General features: G+C 46.1%; 1 protein-coding gene across 2 annotated transcripts in view; it reads right to left on the bottom strand.

The window, feature by feature from the left end:
* The window catches only part of ASPA (aspartoacylase), a 75,080-nt gene that overhangs the window by 36,627 nt on the left and 16,941 nt on the right, over window positions 1-21,512 (bottom strand). For both annotated transcript variants that reach the window (XM_063955819.1, XM_063955818.1), the window contains exons 3-4: window positions 17,515-17,710; window positions 8,284-8,377 (exon numbers count right to left, since the gene is read on the bottom strand). In XM_063955819.1, the coding sequence (XP_063811889.1) occupies window positions 8,284-8,377; window positions 17,515-17,710 (290 nt within the window). The remainder of the gene's footprint in view (window positions 1-8,283; window positions 8,378-17,514; window positions 17,711-21,512) is intronic.

Genomic DNA, 21,512 nt, shown 5'->3' with positions numbered 1-21,512 from the left:
CCCCAGCGCCAGCAACACCCATATCCTCATCCTGGTGTACTTCAACAGTGACATCTTCAATTTGACTATCAGGAACTGGACTGCGGGTGCTCCTTCCAGCACTTGCAGGGGGCGTGCAAATGGTGGAAGGCGCAAGCTCTTCCCGTCCAGTGTTGGGAAGGTCAGGCATCGCAACCAACACAATTGGACTCTCCTTGGGGATTTGTGATTTAGAAGAACGCACAGTACTTTGCTGTGCTTTTGCCAGCTTAAGTCTTTTCATTTTTCTAGCGAGAGGATGAGTGCTTCCATCCTCATGTGAATCTGAACCACTAGCCATGAACATAGGCCAGGGCCTCAGCCGTTCCTTGCCACTCCGTGTCGTAAATGGCATATTGGCAAGTTTACGCTTCTCATCAGACGCTTTCAATTTTGATTTTTGGGTCATTTTACTGAACTTTTGTTTTTTGGATTTAAAATGCTCTCTACTATGACATTGGGCATCGGCCTTGGCAGACGACGTTGATGGCATTTCATCGTCTTGGCCATGACTAGTGGCAGCAGCTTCAGCACGAGGTGGAAGTGGATCTTGATCTTTCCCTATTTTACCCTCCACATTTTTGTTCTCCATTTTTTAATGTGTGGAATTATATGCTTGTATCAATAGCAATGGCCTACTACTATATATACTGCGCACAAATGAAATGCACCACAGGTATAGAATGTAGAAGGACAGTATACTTGAAGACACAGAGGCAGGTACAGCAATGGCCTTCCGTACCGTACTGCTATATATACTGGTGGTCACTGTGTCAGCAAACTGCACAACTGAAATGCACCACAGGTATAGAATGTAGATGGATAGTATACTTGACGACACAGAGGTATGTACACCAGTGGCCTTCCGTACCGTACTGCTATATATACTGGTGGTCACTGTGTCAGCAAACTGCACAACTGAAATGCACCACAGGTATAGAATCTAGATGGATAGTATACTTGACGACACAGAGGTAGGTACAGCAGTGGCCTTCCATACCGTACTGCTATATATACTGGTGGTCACTGTGTCAGCAAACTGCACAACTGAAATGCACCACAGGTATAGAATCTAGATGGATAGTATACTTGACGACACAGAGGTAGGTACAGCAGTGGCCTTCCGTACCTTACTGCTATATATACTGGTGGTCACTGTGTCAGCAAACTGCAAAACTAAAATGTACCACAGGTATAGAATGCAGATGGATAGTATACTTGACTACACAGAGGTAGGTACAGAAGTGGCATTCCGTACCGTACTGCTATATATACTGGTGGTCACCGTGTCAGCAAACTGCACAACTGAAATGCACCACAGGTATAGAATGTAGATGGATAGTAAACTTGACGACACAGAGGTAGGTACAGCAGTGGCCTTCCGTACCGTACTGCTATATATACTGGTGGTCACTGTGTCAGCAAACTGCACAACTGAAATGTACCACAGGTATAGAATGCAGATGGATAGTATACTTGACGACACAGAGGTAGGTACAGCAGTGGCCTTCTGTACCGTACTGCTATATATACTGGTGGTCACTGTGACAGCAAACTGCACAACTGAAATGCACCACAGGTATAGAATCTAGATGGATAGTATACTTGATGACACAGAGGTAGGTACAGCAGTGGCCTTCCGTACCGTACTGCTATATATACTGGTGGTCACTGTGTCAGCAAACTGCAAAACTAAAATGCACCACAGGTATAGAATGCAGATGGATAGTATACTTGACGACACAGAGGTAGGTACAGCAGTGGCCTTCCGTACCGTACTGCTATATATACTGGTGGTCACTGTGTCAGCAAACTGCACAACTGAAATGCACCACAGGTATAGAATGTAGATGGATAGTATACTTGACGACACAGAGGTAGGTACAGCAGTGGCCTTCAGTACCGTACTGCTATATATACTGGTGGTCACTGTGTCAGCAAACTGCACAACTGAAATGCACCACAGGTATAGAATCTAGATGGATAGTATACTTGATGACACAGAGGTAGGTACAGCAGTGGCCTTCCGTACTGTACTGCTATATATACTGGTGGTCACTGTGTCAGCAAACTGCACAACTAATATGCACCACAGGTATAGAATGTAGATGGATAGTATACTTGACGACACAGAGGTAGGTACAGCAGTGACCTTCCGTACCGTACTGCTATATATACTGGTGGTCACTGTGTCAGCAAACTGCACAACTGAAATGCACCACAGGTATAGAATGCAGATGGATAGTATACTTGACGACACAGAGGTAGGTACAGCAGTGGCCTTCCGTACCGTACTGCTATATATACTGGTGGTCACTGTGTCAGCAAACTGCACAACTTAAATGCACCACAGGTATAGAATGTAGATGGATAGTATACTTGACGACACAGAGGTAGGTACAGCAGTGGCCTTCCGTACCATACTGCTATATATACTGGTGGTCACTGTGTCAGCAAACTGCAAAACTAAAATGCACCACAGGTATAGAATGTAGATGGATAGTATACTTGACGACACAGAGGTAGGTACAGCAGTGGCCTTCCGTACCGTACTGCTATATATACTGGTGGTCACTGTGTCAGCAAACTGCACAACTGAAATGCACCACAGGTATAGAATCTAGATGGATAGTATACTTGATGACACAGAGGTAGGTACAGTAGTGGCCTTCCGTACTGTACTGCTATATATACTGGTGGTCACTGTGTCAGCAAACTGCACAACTAAAATGCACCACAGGTATAGAATGTAGATGGATAGTATACTTGACGACACAGAGGTAGGTACAGCAGTGGCCTTCCGTACCGTACTGCTATATATACTGGTGGTCACTGTGTCAGCAAACTGCACAACTTAAATGCACCACAGGTATAGAATGTAGATGGATAGTATACTTGACGACACAGAGGTAGGTACAGCAGTGGCCTTTCTGTACCGTACTGCTATATATACTGGTGGTCACTGTGTCAGCAAACTGCAAAACTAAAATGCACCACAGGTATAGAATGCAGATGGATAGTATACTTGACGACACAGAGGTAGATACAGCAGTGGCCTACCGTACCGTACTGCTATATATACTGGTGGTCACTGTGTCAGCAAACTGCACAATTGAAATGCACCACAGGTATAGAATGTAGATGGATAGTATACTTGACGACACAGAGGTAGGTACAGCAGTGGCCTTCAGTACCGTACTGCTATATATACTGGTGGTCACTGTGTCAGCAAACTGCACAACTGAAATGCACCACAGGTATAGAATCTAGATGGATAGTATACTTGACGACACAGAGGTAGGTACAGCAGTGGCGTACCGTACTGCCATATATACTGGTGGTCACTGTGTCAGCAAACTGCACAACTAAAATGCACCACAGGTATAGAATGTAGATGGATAGTATACTTGACGACACATAGGTAGGTACAGCAGTGGCCTTCCGTACCATACTGCTATATATACTGGTGGTCACTGTGTCAGCATACTGCACAACTGAAATGCACCACAGGTATAGAATCTAGATGGATAGTATACTTGACGACACAGAGGTAGGTACAGCAGTGGCCTTCCGTACCGTACTGCTATATATACTGGTGGTCACTGTGTCAGCAAACTGCACAACTGAAATGCACCACAGGTATAGAATCTAGATGGATAGTATACTTGACGACACAGAGGTAGGTACAGCAGTGGCCTACTGTACCGTAATGCTATATATTATATACTGGTGGTCACTGGTCAGCAAAACTCTGCACAGTACTCCTCCTATATAATATTATACTGGTGGTCCCTAGTCCCCACAATAAAGCAGCACACTGAGCACAGATATGGAGTGTTTTTCAGGCAGACAACGTATACTGGTGGTCACTGTCAGCAAAACTCTGCACTGTACTCCTGCTATATAATACAGCTGCTCCCCAGTCCCCACAATTAAGCATTGTGAGCACAGATATATGCAGCACACTGAGCACAGATAAGGAGCGTTTTTTTTCAGGCAGAGAACGGATAAAACTGGTGGTCACTGATCAGCAAAACTCTGCACTGTACTCCTCCTATATTAATATAAAGCTGCTCCCCAGTCCCCACAATGATATAAGCAAGCACAAATATTTGCATCAACTCAACAATGAATAAACGGAGAGGACGCCAGCCACGTCCTCTTCCTAACATTTCCAATGCACGAGTGAAAATGGCGGCGACGCACGGCTGCTTATATAGAATCCGAATCTCGCGAGAATCCGACAGCGGGATGATGACGTTCGGGCGCGCTCGGGTTAACCGAGCCATACGGGAGAATCCGAGTATGGCTCGGACCCGTGTAAAAAAGGTGAAGTTCGGGGGGGTTCGGTTTCCGAGAAACCGAACCCGCTCTTCACTACTATTCCCTGACCTGCATGTGTGTCCTGACGAAAAGTACAAGTCTTGTTATATTTGTTTCAAGAAGACTACAGAGGCCCATAGACATGTAGGCAGGGGCGTTTTAACAGAGTAGGTGGCCCGTGTGCACCTCCGGGTGGGACCCCTCCTCTGTACAGCGCAGTAGTCTCTGACATTGTGCTTGGAGTCTACTGCGCATGTGTAGGTCTCCGGAAACATGGTGCCTGCCATGTTCCGGAGACCAACTTGACTACTGCGCATGCGTGGTGGTCATCTTGGCTACAATTTATGCTGCGACTGCAGTGCCTGAGGCTGGACTCCGGAAAGGTAAGTATTACAATATGAGTGCAGGGTGTGTGGCGTGGACCCCCCACCCCACCCCCCTGGACCCAGGGGCCCGTGTTCACCGCACACATTGCACCCATTATAGAAACGCCAATGCATGTACTGTAGGTAAATGCATGAAAAAGTGTATATTTTTATAAAACAATGGGGGTAATTCTGAGTTGATCGCAGCAGGAACTTTGTTAGCAGTTGGGAAAAACCATGTGCACTGCAGGGGAGGCAGATATAACATGTGCAGGGGGAGATAGATTTGGGTGTGGTGAGTTAAATCTGCAATCTAAATTGAAGTGTAAAAGTAAAGCAGCCAGTATTTACCCTGCACAGAAACAAAATAACCCACCCAAATCTAACTCTCTCTGCAAATGTTATATCTGCCTCACCTGCAGTGCACATGGTTTTGCCCAACTGCTAAAGAATTTCCTGCTGCGATCAACTTGGAATTACCCCCAATAAGCAATAACCTAGTATCTTGATTGTAAGTTTATCATAAGGTTGATACAGGCCAGGAGAACTGATGTGCATTAGCCCACTGCCGAGTCACAGTGAGACCTAAAAGGCTTACGATTAGAGGCGTATCTAGGGTAGGGCGAGTGGGGCACGTGCCCTGGGCGCCTTGGCAGGCCCAGGAGAGGGGGGCGCCGCCGGCGTCCAGGGCATCATGCCCCACTCGCCCCTGTCAACCCTAAATGTGAGGGGAGGAGAGCGCAGCATCTCTCCCTCCCGTCACCGCCGCTGCCAGCACTAGCTGCTGTGTCCGGTCTCCGGCGCTAGCCAATCAGAGCTTGTGGACCGGCTCCTGTCCGGAGACCTGGAGCGGTGAGGTGAAGGAGAGGCGCTGCGCTGCACTCTCCTCCCCTCACATAGAACAAGAAGCCACCGGCCGGTAAGTGACGGGGGGGGGGGGGGCGGCAGGGGGGGGGGGGTCCGGCGGCACGGGGTGGCATGTATCTGGCACCAAGTGGGGCCTGGCACTGTGGGGCATGTATCTGGCACTGTCTGTGGGGCAATGTAACTGGCACTGTGGGGCATGTAACTGGCACTGTGGGGCAATGTATCTGGCACTGTGGGGCATGTAACTGGCACCAAATGGGGCATGTAACTGGCACTGAGTGGGGCCTGGCACTGTGGGGCATATATCTGGCACTGTGGGGCAATGTATCTGGCACTGTGGGGCATGTAACTGGCACCAAATGGGGCATGTAACTGGCACTGAGTGGGGCCTGGCACTGTGGGGCATATATCTGGCACTGTGGGGCAATGTATCTGGCACTGTGGGGCATGTAACTGGCACCAAATGGGGCATGTAACTGGCACTGAGTGGGGCCTGGGACTGTGGGGCATATATCTGGCACTGTGGGGCAATGTATCTGGCACTGTGGGGCATGTAACTGGCACTGAATGGGGCATGTAACTGGCACTGAGTGGGGCCTGGCACTGTGGGGCATATATCTGGCACTGTGGGGCAATGTATCTGGCACTGTGGGGCATGTAACTGGCACCAAATGGGGCATGTAACTGGCACTGAGTGGGGCCTGGCACTGTGGGGCATGTAACTGGCACTGAGTGGGGCCTGGCACTGTGGGGCATTTAACTGGCACTGTGGGGCAATGTATCTGGCACTGTGGGGCATGTATCCGGCACTGTGGGGCATTGTATCCGGCACTGTGGGGCAATGTAAGTGGCACTGTGGGGCATGTATCTGGCACTGAGTGGGGCATGTATCTGGCACTGTGGGGCATGTATCTGGCACTGTGGGGCAATGTAACTGGCACTGTGGGCAATGTAACTGGCACTGTGGGGCAATGTAACTGGCACTGTGGGGCAATGTAACTGGCACTGAGTGGGGCAATGTATCCGGCACTGTGGGGCAATGTAACCGGCACTGTGGGGCAATGTAACTGGCACTGTGGGGCAATGTATCCGGCACTGTGGGGCAATGTATCCGGCACTGTGGGGCAATGTAACTGGCACTGTGGGGCAATGTAACTGGCACTGTGGGCCATTTTCAGTGGCCACACCCCTTCTGGAGCGTGGCCACACCCCTTCTGGTGTGTGGCCACGCCCATTTTTTCGGCACGCGCACATGATTCTTTTTATATGTTTTTTTTTCTGGGGAGGGGGGGGGCGCCATTTTCCATCTTGCCCTGGGCTCCGAAAACCCTAGTTACGCCTCTGCTTACGATATAGAGCATTATCATAGCCCATACACACAGGAGGACTCATCTTAAATAATAATTGATACTACTGATTTATCTACAGTACTATATTTATAATTAAAGGTCAATCTATAACATCTGTCTGTACAAACACAATAATATACAGTTTATACCCCTCTATGCTAAAGAGGGGACACTATGCATAATTCATAGTGAGGATTGAGGTTTTCCTTTCACTACTTGGGGCATAATACTCGCATGAACTACATAAATACCAACACCTTGTGTACTGTGATAATAAAAGCATTAAACAATCTCGCCAATATGGTATCCGGTCTCTAGGTCGACCACACTTAGGACGACAGTCATTAGGTCAACCACTATTGGTCGACATGCATTGGGTCGACAAGGCCTATAGGTCGACATGGAAAAGGGTCGACATGAGTTTTTCACATTTTAAAAAATAATAATAATTTACGATCCACGTGGACTACAATTGGGAACGGTAACCTGTGTCGAGCGCAGCGGTGGCGGAGCGAGGCACCTTGCCCAAAGGGGACACGGTGCACTAATTGGGGTTCCCGGTCACTTTACGAAGAAATTGACGCCAACATTTTTTTTTAAACTCATGTCAACCTTTTTCCATGTTGACCTTGTTCATGTTGACCTAATGACCATGTCGACCTATTTCAGGTATTGACCTAGTCACTGTCGACCAATAGTAGTTGACCTAATGATCCACACCCTTTACATATACAGGCATTACTGACAACATGCAGTACAGCATTTAAGTATGTTTAGTATGATATTTTCTATCTTCCCTATCTTTTATTTCCATGGTATAGTAACACTCCCCATCTATTTCATTTGTTTATAATAATTTACATACTAATAACAGTTACATTTTAACTAATTGTTGCAAGGTCAGAGAAGTGTGCTACTTCAAATGGGACCACCTTTTTCACATCTTGTGCTGTGTACACACTTGTAGATATATCTGTAGATCAATGGATCTGCAGCTATAACTACAGACATACCGGGCGGTATGTTGTGCATACACACTGCCTGATCCGCTGGGACCAACGTCACAAACAGGGCGGGCATTTATATGCACCTGCCCTGTTGTGCTGTCAATCATTGCCGGCGCCTGACCATCCGTACACACAGCACAATACGCCAATATATCATTAGATATATTGGCCGTCGGCTGTGCTGCAGGGCCAGCGCGATGTGTCTGTGAACAACAGTATTCACAGACATATCGCTCGTACACACTGACCGACAGACCTGATATATCGGTTGTTTAATGGCGCGGTCGATATATCGGCCAGAGTGTACGCACCTTTAGTGAATTAATACATAGGGAAAGTAACTTTGTAACTTACCAACAGGATGTCTTGCTATAGAGCGAGTGGTGGCATATTTTACTCCAGGGTGTTCAATTAGTAGCACAGAACAAGGCACTGGAGCCATGGATTTCTATGGTATAACAAGGAACAGAAATTAATACAAGTCTTATACTTTATAACTCTTGAATCATAGATATGAATATAACATTACATAGATATCTATGTAAAATTATTGTCTGAGAAGATAGTATATATAATGCGGAAAGTTCTAATGTAGCTTACATAATAGCACTCTAACACCAATATCTAGACAAAAAGGTAGTGGGTGGCGCTGCACACATCAGCCAAAGTACTAACAGATCATCAAAATGCTGTAGTATACAGAATTTATTTTAAAAAAAGCACATATAAACGTTTATTAAACAACTCAATACAATCATAAAATATCAATGACATTCCCAAGATTGTGTTAAAATCAGTGTATACATATTTTATATATATATTATACTGTATATATATATATATATATATATATACATACACACACACACACAGTGGTCGAAGTGCCACTTCTTCCACTGATTTGGAATTGAAAAAGTGTGTGTCCCAGCTCGGCGGCCGGCGGCTGTGTAGAGAGCTGTACTAGCTCACAGCCGCTCACCGCCGCCAGCTGCCCACCGCTCAAAGCCGCCAGCCACCAGCCGCTCACCGTCGCCAGCCACCAGCTGCCCGCCACTCACCGCCGCCAGCCGCTCACTTGCAACAAGTGGCGGTCAGAGGGACCTCACTGCACCAAAGGCCTCCTGATCACTGGCGCTGTCCATGGGTGCCTCCGCCGACCAAGGTCAGGTAATGTTCCCCTGCTGTCACCCTCTCTCCTTGTCGTTACTGTCCCTGTCCCTACTGTCACTCTCTCTCTCCCAGCTGTCACTGTCGTCACTCTCTCTCTCCCTGCTGTCATGCTCATCACTCTTTCTCTCCCTGCTGTCACTGTCGTCACTCTCTCTCTCTCCCTGTCATCACTCTCTCTCTCCCTGCCCCTGCTGTCACTCTGGCTGTCCCTGCTGTCACAATTTCAACTCATTCAGTGTGCTATAATGTGAATTTCGGCTCATTCAGTGTGTGCTATAATGTGAATTTCGGCTCATTCAGTGTGCTATAATGTGAATTTCGGCTCATTCAGTGTGGTATAATGTGAGTTTCGGCTCATTCAGTGTGCTATAATGTGAATTTCGGCTCATTCAGTGTGCTATAATGTGAATTACGGCTCATTCAGTGTGCTATAATGTGAATTTCGGCTCATTCAGTGTGGTATAATGTGAGTTTCGGCTCATTCAGTGTGCTATAATGTGAATTTCGGCTCATTCAGTGTGCTATAATGTGAATTACGGCTCATTCAGTGTGCTATAATGTGAATTTCGGCTCATTCAGTGTGTGCTATAATGTAAATTACGGCTCATTCAGTGTGCTATAATGTGAATTTTGGCTCATTCAGTGTGCTATAATGTGAATTTCAGCTCATTCAGTGTGCTATAATGTGAATTTCGGCTCGTACCGTGTGCTATAATGTGAATTTCGGCTTGTACCGTGTGCTATAATGTGAATTTCAGCTCGTACCGTGTGCTATAAGGTGAATGGGGCACAGTACTAGATAGTATAAGGGGTTCTACTACAATGGACACGCCCCTTTTTGGGTGACCATGCCCCCTTTTCTGGAGCGCACGCTTTTCCATACCCCCAATTCAAAATTTACACTTCGACCACTGTATATATATATATATATATATATATATATATCCACTGCTCAAAAAAATAAAGGGAACACTAAAATAACACATCCTAGATCTGAATGAATGAAATATTCTTATTACATACTTTGCTCTTTACATAGTTGAATGTGCTGACAACAAAATCACACAAAAATTATCAATGGAAATCAAATTTATTAACCCATGGAGGTCTGGATTTGGAGTCACCCTCAAAATTAAAGTGGAAAAATAAGATTTTACTTACCGATAAATCTATTTCTCGGAGTCCGTAGTGGATGCTGGGGTTCCTGAAAGGACCATGGGGAATAGCGGCTCCGCAGGAGACAGGGCACAAAAAGTAAAGCTTTTCCAGATCAGGTGGTGTGCACTGGCTCCTCCCCCTATGACCCTCCTCCAGACTCCAGTTAGGTACTGTGCCCGGACGAGCGTACACAATAAGGGAGGATTTTGAATCCCGGGTAAGACTCATACCAGCCACACCAATCACACCGTACAACTTGTGATCTAAACCCAGTTAACAGTATGATAACAGCGGAGCCTCTGAAAGATGGCTTCCTTCAACAATAACCCGAATTAGTTAACAATAACTATGTACAATTATTGCAGATAATCCGCACTTGGGATGGGCGCCCAGCATCCACTACGGACTCCGAGAAATAGATTTATCGGTAAGTAAAATCTTATTTTCTCTATCGTCCTAGTGGATGCTGGGGTTCCTGAAAGGACCATGGGGATTATACCAAAGCTCCCAAACGGGCGGGAGAGTGCGGATGACTTTGCAGCACCGAATGAGAGAACTCCAGGTCCTCCTTAGCCAGAGTATCAAATTTGTAAAATTTTACAAACGTGTTCTCCCCTGACCACGTAGCTGCTCGGCAGAGTTGTAATGCCGCGACCCCTCGGGCAGCCGCCCAAGATGAGCCCACCTTCCTTGTGGAGTGGGCCTTTACAGATTTAGGCTGTGGCAGGCCTGCCACAGAATGTGCAAGTTGGATTGTGCTACAGATCCAACGAGCAATCGTCTGCTTAGACGCAGGAGCACCCATCTTGTTGGGTGCATACAATATAAACAACGAGTCAGATTTTCTGACTCCAGCTGTCCTTGCAATATATATTTTTAATGCTCTGACAACGTCCAGTAACTTGGAGTCCTCCAAGTCACTTGTAGCCGCAGGCACTACAATAGGCTGGTTCAGATGAAATGCTGACACCACCTTAGGGAGAAAATGCGGACGAGTCCGCAGTTCTGCCCTGTCCGAATGGAAAATCAGATATGGGCTTTTGTAAGATAAAGCTGCCAGTTCTGACACTCTCCTGGCCGAAGCCAGGGCTAGAAGCATGGTCACTTTCCATGTGAGATATTTCAAATCCACCTTTTTTAGTGGTTCAAACCAATGAGATTTTAGAAATTCCAAAACCACATTGAGATCCCACGGTGCCACTGGAGGCACCACAGGAGGCTGTATATGCAGCACTCCCTTAACAAAGGTCTGGACTTCAGGGACTGAAGCCAATTCTTTTTGAAAAAAAAAATCGACAGGGCCGAAATTTGAACCTTAATAGATCCCAATTTGAGACCCATAGACAATCCTGATTGCAGGAAATGTAGGAATCGACCCAGTTGAAATTCCTCCGTCGGAGCACTCCGATCTTCGCACCACGCAACATATTTTCGCCAAATTCGGTGATAATGTTGCACGGTTACTTCCTTCCTTGCTTTAATCAAAGTAGGAATGACTTCTTCCGGCATGCCTTTTTCCTTTAGGATCCGGCGTTCAACCGCCATGCCGTCAAACGCAGCCGCGGTAAGTCTTGAAACAGACAGGGACCCTGCTGAAGCAAGTCCCTCCTTAGAGGTAGAGGCCACGGATCTTCCGTGATCATCTCTTGAAGTTCCGGGTACCAAGTCCTTCTTGGCCAATCCGGAACCACTAGTATCGTTCTCACGCCTCTTTGCCGTATAATTCTCAATACTTTTGGTATGAGAGGCAGAGGAGGAAACACATACACCGACTGGTACACCCAAGGCGTTACCAGCGCGTCCACAGCTATTGCCTGCGGATCTCTTGACCTGGCGCAATACCTGTCCAGTTTTTTGTTGAGGCGAGACGCCATCATGTCCACCATTGGTCTTTCCCAACGGGTTACCAGCATGTGGAAGACTTCTGGATGAAGTCCCCACTCTCCCGGGTGAAGATCGTGTCTGCTGAGGAAGTCTGCTTCCCAGTTGTCCACTCCCGGGATGAACACTGCTGACAGTGCTATCACATGATTCTCTGCCCAGCGAAGAATCCTTGCAGCTTCTGCCATTGCACTCCTGCTTTTTGTGCCGCCCTGTCTGTTCACATGGGCGACTGCCGTGATGTTGTCCGACTGGATCAACACCGGTTTTCCTTGAAGCAGAGGTTCTGCCTGGCTTAGAGCATTGTATATTGCTCTTAGTTCCAGAATGTTTATGTGAAGAGACGTTTCCAGGCTCGTCCATACTCCCTGGAAGTTTCTTCCTTGTGTGACTGCTCCCCAGCCTCTCAGGCTGGCGTCCGTGGTCACCAGGATCCAATCCTGTATGCCGAATCTGCGGCCCTCCAATAGATGAGGACTCTGCAACCACCACAGAAGAGACACCCTTGTCCTTGGAGACAGGGTTATCCGTAGGTGCATCTGAAGATGCGACCCTGACCATTTGTCCAACAGATCCCTTTGGAAAATTCTTGCGTGGAATCTGCCGAATGGAATTGCTTCGTAAGAAGCCACCATTTTTCCCAGGACTCTTGTGCATTGATGTACAGACACCTTTCCTGGTTTTAGGAGGTTCCTGACAAGCTCGGATAACTCCTTGGCTTTTTCCTCCGGGAGAAAAACCTTTTTCTGAACCGTGTCCAGAATCATCCCTAGGAACAGCAGACGAGTTGTCGGCATTAACTGGGATTTTGGAATATTCAGAATCCACCCGTGCTGTTTTAGCACTTCTTGAGACAGTGCTAATCCCATCTCTAGCTGTTCTCTGGACCTTGCCCTTATTAGGAGATCGTCCAAGTATGGGATAATTAATACGCCTTTTCTTCGAAGAAGAATCATCATCTCGGCCATTACCTTTGTAAAGACCCGAGGTGCCGTGGACAATCCGAACGGCAGCGTCTGAAACTGATAGTGACAGTTTTGTACAACGAACCTGAGGTACCCCTGGTGTGAGGGGTAAATTGGAAAGTGGAGATACGCATCCTTGATGTCCAAGGATACCATAAAGTCCCCCTCTTCCAGGTTCGCTATCACTGCTCTGAGTGACTCCATCTTGAACTTGAACTTCTTTATGTACAGGTTCAAGGACTTCAGATTTAGAATAGGCCTTACCGAGCCATCCGGCTTCGGTACCACAAAAAGAGTGGAATAATACCCCTTCCCTTGTTGCAGAAGAGGTACCTTGACTATCACCTGCTGAGAGTACAGCTTGTGAATGGCTTCCAAAACCGTCTCCCTTTCGGAGGGGGACGTTGGTAAAGCAGACTTCAGGAAACGGCGAGGTGGATCTGTCTCTAATTCCAACCTGTACCCCTGAGATATTATCTGCAGGATCCAGGGATCTACTTGCGAGTGAGCCCACTGCGCGCTGTAATTTTTGAGACGACCCCCCACCGTCCCCGAGTCCGCTTGAGAAGCCCCAGCGTCATGCTGAGGCTTTTGTAGAAGCCGGGGAGGGCTTCTGATCCTGGGAAGGAGCTGCCTGTTGCTGTCTCTTCCCTCGACCTCTGCCTCGTGGCAGATATGAATAGCCCTTTGCTCTCTTATTTTTAAAGGAACGAAAGGGCTGCGGTTGAAAGGTCGGTGCCTTTTTCTGTTGGGGAGTGACTTGAGGTAGAAAGGTGGATTTCCCGGCTGTAGCCGTGGCCACCAAATCTGATAGACCGACTCCAAATAACTCCTCTCCTTTATACTGCAAAACTTCCATATGCCGTTTTGAATCCGCATCGCCTGTCCACTGTCGCGTCCATAAAGCTCTTCTGGCCGAAATGGACATAGCACTTACCCGTGATGCCAGTGTGCAGATATCCCTCTGTGCATCACGCATATAAAGAAATGCATCCTTTATTTGTTCTAACGACAGTAAAATATTGTCCCTGTCCAGGGTATCAATATTTTCAATCAGGGACTCTGACCAAACTACCCCAGCACTGCACATCCAGGCAGTCGCTATAGCTGGTCGTAGTATAACACCTGCATGTGTGTATATACTTTTTTGGATATTTTCCATCCTCCTATCTGATGGATCTTTAAGTGCGGCCGTCTCAGGAGAGGGTAACGCCACTTGTTTAGATAAGCGTGTTAGCGCCTTGTCCACCCTAGGAGGTGTTTCCCAGCGCTCCCTAACCTCTGGCGGGAAAGGGTATAATGCCAGTAATTTCTTTGAAATTATCAGCTTTTTATCAGGGGCAACCCACGTTTCATTACACACGTCATTTAGTTCTTCTGATTCAGGAAAAACTATAGGTAGTTTTTTCACACCCCACATAATACCCTGTTTAGTGGTACCTGTAGTATCAGCTAAATGTAACGCCTCCTTCATTGCCAAAATCATATAACGTGTGGCCCTACTGGAAAATACGGTTGATTCGTCACCGTCACCACTGGAGTCATCGCCTGTGTCTGGGTCTGTGTCGACCGACTGAGGCAAAGGGCGTTTCACAGCCCCTGACGGTGTTTGAGTCGCCTGGACAGGCACTAATTGATTGTCCGGCCGTCTCATGTCGTCAAACGACTGCTTTAGCGTGTTGACACTATCCCGTAGTTCCATAAATAAAGGCATCCATTCTGGTGTCGACTCCCTAGGGGGTGACATCCTCATATTTGGCAATTGCTCCGCCTCCACACCAATATCGTCCTCATACATGTCGACACACACGTACCGACACACAGCAGACACACAGGGAATGCTCCTAACGAAGACAGGACCCACTAGCCCTTTGGGGAGACAGAGGGAGAGTTTGCCAGCACACACCAAAAGCGCTATATATATATATCAGGGATAGCCTTATAATAAGTGCTCCCTTATAGCTGCTTTGTTATATCAAAATATCGCCATAAATTTGCCCCCCCTCTCTGTTTTACCCTGTTTCTGTAGTGCAGTGCAGGGGAGAGACTTGGGAGCCGTCCTGACCAGCGGAGCTGTGAGAGGAAATGGCGCCGTGTGCTGAGGAGATAGGCCCCGCCCCTTTTCTGGCGGGCTCGTCTCCCGCTATTTAGAGAAATCAGGCAGGGGTTAAATATCTCCATATAGCCTCTGGGGGCTATATGTGAGGTATTTTTAGCCTTTATATAGGTTACATTTGCCTCCCAGGGCGCCCCCCTCCCAGCGCCCTGCACCCTCAGTGACTGCCGTGTGAAGTGTGCTGAGAGGAAAATGGCGCACAGCTGCAGTGCTGTGCGCTACCTTTAGAAGACTGCAGGAGTCTTCAGCCGCCGATTCTGGACCTCTTCTGACTTCAGCATCTGCAAGGGGGCCGGCGGCGTGGCTCCGGTGACCATCCAGGCTGTACCTGTGATCGTCCCTCTGGAGCTTGATGTCCAGTAGCCAAGAAGCCAATCCATCCTGCACGCAGGTGAGTTGACTCCTTCTCCCCTCAGTCCCTCGCTGCAGTGATCCTGTTGCCAGCAGGAATCACTGTAAAATAAAAAACCTAGCTAAACTTTTTCTAAGCAGCTCTTTAGGAGAGCCACCTAGATTGCACCCTTCTCGGCCGGGCACAAAAATCTAACTGGAGTCTGGAGGAGGGTCATAGGGGGAGGAGCCAGTGCACACCACCTGATCTGGAAAAGCTTTACTTTTTGTGCCCTGTCTCCTGCGGAGCCGCTATTCCCCATGGTCCTTTCAGGAACCCCAGCATCCACTAGGACGATAGAGAAAACACACTACAGGCTAATCCAACGTTGATGTAATGTCCTTAAAACAAGTCAAAATGAGGCTCAGTAGTGTGTGTGTGGCCTCCACGTGCCTGTATGACCTCCCTACAACCCACACAAGTGGCTCAGGTAGTGCAGCTCATCCAGGATGGCACATCAATACGAGCTGTAGCAAGAAAGTTTGCTGTGTCTGTCAGCGTAGTGTCCAGAGCATGGAGGCGCTACCAGGAGACAGGCCAGTACATCAGGAGACGTGGAGGAGGCCGTAGCAGGGCAACAACCCAGCAGCAGGACCGCCACCTCCACCTTTGTGCAAGGAGGAACAGGAGGAGTACTGCCAGAGCCCTGCAAAATGACCTCCAGCAAGCCACAAATGTGCATGTGTCTACTCAAACGATCAGAAACAGACTCCATGAGGATGGTATGAGGGCCCGACGTCCACAGGTGGGGGTTGTGCTTACAGCCCAATACCGTGCAGGACGTTTGGCCTTTGGCAGAGAACACCAAGATTGGAAAATTCGCCACTGGCGCCCTGTGCTCTTCACAGATAAAAGCAGGTTCTCACTGAGCACATGTGACACGTGACAGAGTCTGGAGACACCAAGGAGAACGTTCTGCTGCCTGCAACATCCTCCAGCATGACCGGTTTGGCAGTGAGTCAGTAATGGTGTGGGGTGGCATTTCTTTGGGGGGCCGCACAGCCCTCCATGTGCTCGCCAGAGGTAGCCTGACTGCCACTAGGTACCGAGATGAGATCCTCAGACCCCTTGTGAGACCGTATGCTGGTGCGGTTGGCCCTGGGTTCCTCCTAATGCAAGACAATGCTAGACCTCATGTGGCTGGAGTGTGTCAGCAGTTCCTGCAAGGCGAAGGCATTGATGCTATGGTCTGGCCCGCCCGTTCCCCAGACCTGAATCCAATTGAGCACATCTGGGACATCATGTCTCGCTCCATCCACCAACGCTACGTTGCACCACAGACTGTCCAGGAGTTGGCGGATGCTTTAGTCCAGGTCTGGGAGGAGATCCCTCAGGAGACCATCTGCCACCTCATCAGGAGCATGCCCAGGCATTGTAGGGAGGTCATACAGGCACATGGAGGCCACACACACTACTGAACCTCATTTTGACTTGTTTTAAGGACATTACATCAAAGTTGGATTAGCCTGTAGTGTGTTTTTCCACTTTAATTTTGAGGGTGACTCCAAATCCAGACCTCCATGGGTTAATAAATTTGATTTCCATTGATAATTTTGTGTGATTTTGTTGTCAGCACATTCAACTATGTAAAGAACAAAGTATTTAATAAGAATATTTCATTCATTCAGATCTAGGATGTGTTATTTTAGTGTTCCCTTTATTTTTTTGAGCAGTGTATATATATATATATATATATATATATATATACCTCTCTTTTTTTGTGTAAATTAATTATATTGAATGAAGGTTAAATGCATATCAGGCTAGTTATACAATAAGTTACATTGCCTATATTAATTTGAATGGTTCCTTGCAATTGCTGTATAAAATGAACAGTCAATCAACGGTTAGTTGCCTTTAATAATAAAACATCTTGGTGCTGAATAGCTTTCACTAGCCTTTACCTGAATATAATGAAGCATCTGCATGGTAAAATCATCTCTAGAGTCTTCAAGGATCAGAGTAACCCCCATTTGTGCCGTGGTATTGTGAAGGTCAAGAATCACATCATAAGCATTTGTACTCCCCTTTGGTCCAAATATAGAGTTGATCTCTTGAGCTTGTGCTACTTCATATGGTAATTTCACTGTATTTTCTTTGCTGGAAAATGAAGCACACAGAATGTCTTGTACGAAAAAGATGCCTAGAATGTATAATGGACTAAACATTTTTTTAATAAATAATGTTCTGAGCCAGTAAACATACAATCCAAACTACAAACCATACTGTGCTGTAAACAAGACACTTGAGGTTACAATTTCATTTTAACAGAGTTTGGTTCATGTCGCACATATTTTTAGAACCAGTCAGATATAATTTCCAGATTATGCCCTTTTTACAATATACAATATGTGGTGTCCCCAATTCAACCATATCTGTATTTAAAATGTGCACGTGTTAACTTAGATAAAGTTATATTAGTTAGATTTTAAAGTCTTAATGAGCACTTACACCCAGGATCAGTAAAATTCAGGATTCTCTAAAGTTAAAGGCATAGTATGGCACAGTAAGAGGTTTTAGGGGAAAAGGCTGGTCACTGTGTAATCTGTGACCATTTGGGGGGTAAGAGGAGAGTTGGTTGGGTGTCTTAGGGGTATATTAAAATAAAATTCTAGCACCTATAACACAAACATCCATTATATATATTACACAAACATTTATATTACAGCAGCTACAGGATACCATCTCCTGTAATGCTGTGATTATGGAAATGTAAACCTAGTAGTGTCAGACTGGGGCATGAAGAGCCCACCAGGGAATACAACGATAGGGTGCCCTTGTTTAGGGGTGTGCTCTCCTGCAACAGAGGCCTGGCTAAGGATTGATATTGCACCACATGTGATGGGAACAAACGTATCAGATATGTTGTATATGATATAATTATAAATTATTAGACACTCCCCAATATTAAGAGGCATCAGCTCTTCCCCTAAAAAAAGAACAGAGATGGTAATTTCCCTGAATGAATGGAATTGATAAAGGATGAGGGATATACAGCGACCACTGGTGTCTGCAATAAGGTAGTATACCAAATTGATATAAAAATAATTACAATTTATTAACAAAGTATATCACATTAGACACATTTAAGAAAAAATGGGACAATACATACAAACACAGCTGAGCCATAGTACTTAGAATTAGAGTTAAAAGACTAGAATAAAAATATTAAAATGGTTATACCTTATCTGGGTATGAGGTCAGTACAGGTCTTCCAACGCGTTTCGTCAAATAGACTTCATCAAGGGGTCCCCTTTCTTTATCAATATATATATATATATATATATATATATATATATATACACACATGTATATTATATACAGATGTGTCCTCATACATATTGCCTCAATATGCCACTCAGTGATAGATGCCTGGCATGAATAAGCCGACAGGTCCTGTACAACTCTTTGAATGTCTGGCATCTTTTTTTGCCGAAACTGAGACTTCTATTTGCATTGCTATATGAGTAAGACGCACAAGCAGGCTCTGCTGATTAAAATGATATGCAGAATGCCTATATTCCGTGTGCGAAATGCTATGTTACACTGTTTTCACACTGTAGCGCAGCATTTCATATGCAGATACAGCTGCAGTCACACACAGAATATCTGTACCTAAAAAGATTTATACACAATGAATGGATATTAGAGCATGACTATCAAGGGGAGGATCTCGCAGTGTATATCTACACGCCATAAATTCAGTACTGTTTTGTTTGTGCATTCATTTTATTACAGAGGAACTGAAATACCAGATGCAGCTACACTGCATGTGTCGGACCTTACTGATGCTCAGGTGGCCAGAGTGGGGACCCTCTGGCTATAATGGATGGACACAAACCACCAGGTACCGCTGTGCTGCGGGGCAGTAAGGGGGGGCCCTTATTGCCCCGCAGCACAGTGGTACCTATTGCACTAAATGAAGTAATACATTATGTTGCATAAAGTGTGTCACATTTTTCCATCAACTGAGACAATGCCCAAAATGCTTATCCCCAAAATGAATGCAGAAACTTTACACAAATTAAGGTCACTTAGGAACAGCAAAATATGTGGGCATGTGGCAACTATAGTGATCAGTTCAATTCCATGCACTGGCAGCTGTTGTGCTGATGGACAGCATATTACCATTATAACATCACTCATTTTACCTCAATGGGGGATAGGGAAGAGGGCAGGGACGGATTTGGGGGTCTATTCATGAAGCAGTGAAAAGTGTGGAGAAGGGAGCCAGTGTATAAGTTGCCCATGGCAACCATTCAGTGTTGAGGTAACATTTATAAAATGCATTCTATAAAATTATACGTAGCAGCTGATTGGTTGCCATAGGCAACTTTCCCACTGGCTCATGATAAAGCTGATTATCTTTACAGGAATGAAAGCTATACCTTAAATACACTTTAAACCTTTAGCCGCTGCGGCCGCTATACTTAATTCACACTCTACGCACCTTTTACGCTATTAGCTTACAGAGTCCCGTACAGTGTACGGACTTTGCGTACACACGCCGCGCTGACGGTACAAAGTACTCACAGCGCATACACACCCAGAGATACACTTTAAACCTTCTACAGAAATGCTATGCAATAATAATACACTTTAAACCTTAGCAGGGCAATGAGGACACGACACCAATTGTGATTTTACCGCTGGGTTCCGACACCATAGTGGATTATTTCTGAAAGGGGGTTTACAATACAAATTATACACTACAATACAAGACAATATAACAGAATAATGGCTACAGTCAATGTACATACGTGAGTATATTTGCGTGCGCTTCCCGGTCCGGTCCTCCGTCATCAAATAGATAACGTTGTGAGTCTTGTGTGTGGCCAGGCTGCAGCAGGCTTCATTTATACAATTCTTCCAAAAGCAATACAATTGATACTGTAATCCCTTTGTCCATTGGACACAGGAATGCACTTTTACAGTACAGGAGAGGTCATAGGTTGATTTGAAAAGGTAGGCAATGTCTTTCTCAACTGCTCTTGTGGGTGGTCTCCTCTGGATTCCCGCCGCATACATAATATACAGTAAATACAGTTAATATCTATATTCTGCTTCTGCACATAACTATCCGCAGGAACATGCGATCTTCCGCAGACCAACACCGGAATGTTACCCTTAAAATACCCTACAGCTGGATACCAAATACCACCTTATAACCTTAGTCTGTCCTCTATTATCCTGTAAAGGTGAATCCCTTTGTTCTGCAACCATTTAAACAGCTATAACTTTCTGATGTGGTGCAAGGAGACTATGTGTACATTGTGCACAATTTGGATTAAATATGTAATGTGTTTTGATGGCTCTCCATGCGTACACAAACTCTGCCGTAAATACCCTTACCACACGCCGATGCACAGGACCGCGGAAGCGACCATACGCAAATTGCGGATATGTGCACGCACGGCAGAACCAGTGCACGCGCAGTGGGCATGTGTGTGCAGTTTGTACGTGATGTGTGTTCTGCAATATTTTTCGACTTTGACAGTCCACCCTTTGGCAGTCACCAATAACTGCCACTATCTAATCACTAAACAGAAAAATATCAATACAATATCTACAGACGATTGGATGGTCGGAGGAGAGTTGTAGGCGGGAAATGTATGACCTAGTGGGATAGTAAAAAGCATGTATGTATGAATCCATATCTGAGGGGCATGTATCATCGTGCCGTATATGTTTTAGATAAGCTTCGAGGTATTGCGAAGTATACATTAAATCCTTCTTATCCCGTATTAAGGGTCTGTAAGTGGGCCGACAAACACTACCGAGCTCTTTTCGGCTTCTTGTTCCAACAAATGGGGTGCACATTTAGTTGATGATACATGGAGGGGGAACATATGTGAGTGCTAGTATATGTGGATATCACCTGTCGACTATGTGTGTCATTAAC

The sequence above is a fragment of the Pseudophryne corroboree genome, chromosome 2 (genome assembly GCF_028390025.1).
Source record: "Pseudophryne corroboree isolate aPseCor3 chromosome 2, aPseCor3.hap2, whole genome shotgun sequence".
Classification (NCBI taxonomy): Eukaryota; Metazoa; Chordata; class Amphibia; order Anura; family Myobatrachidae; genus Pseudophryne; species Pseudophryne corroboree.
Note: the sequence above shows the minus strand (reverse complement) of the source record. Positions and strands in the feature narration are given on the sequence as shown.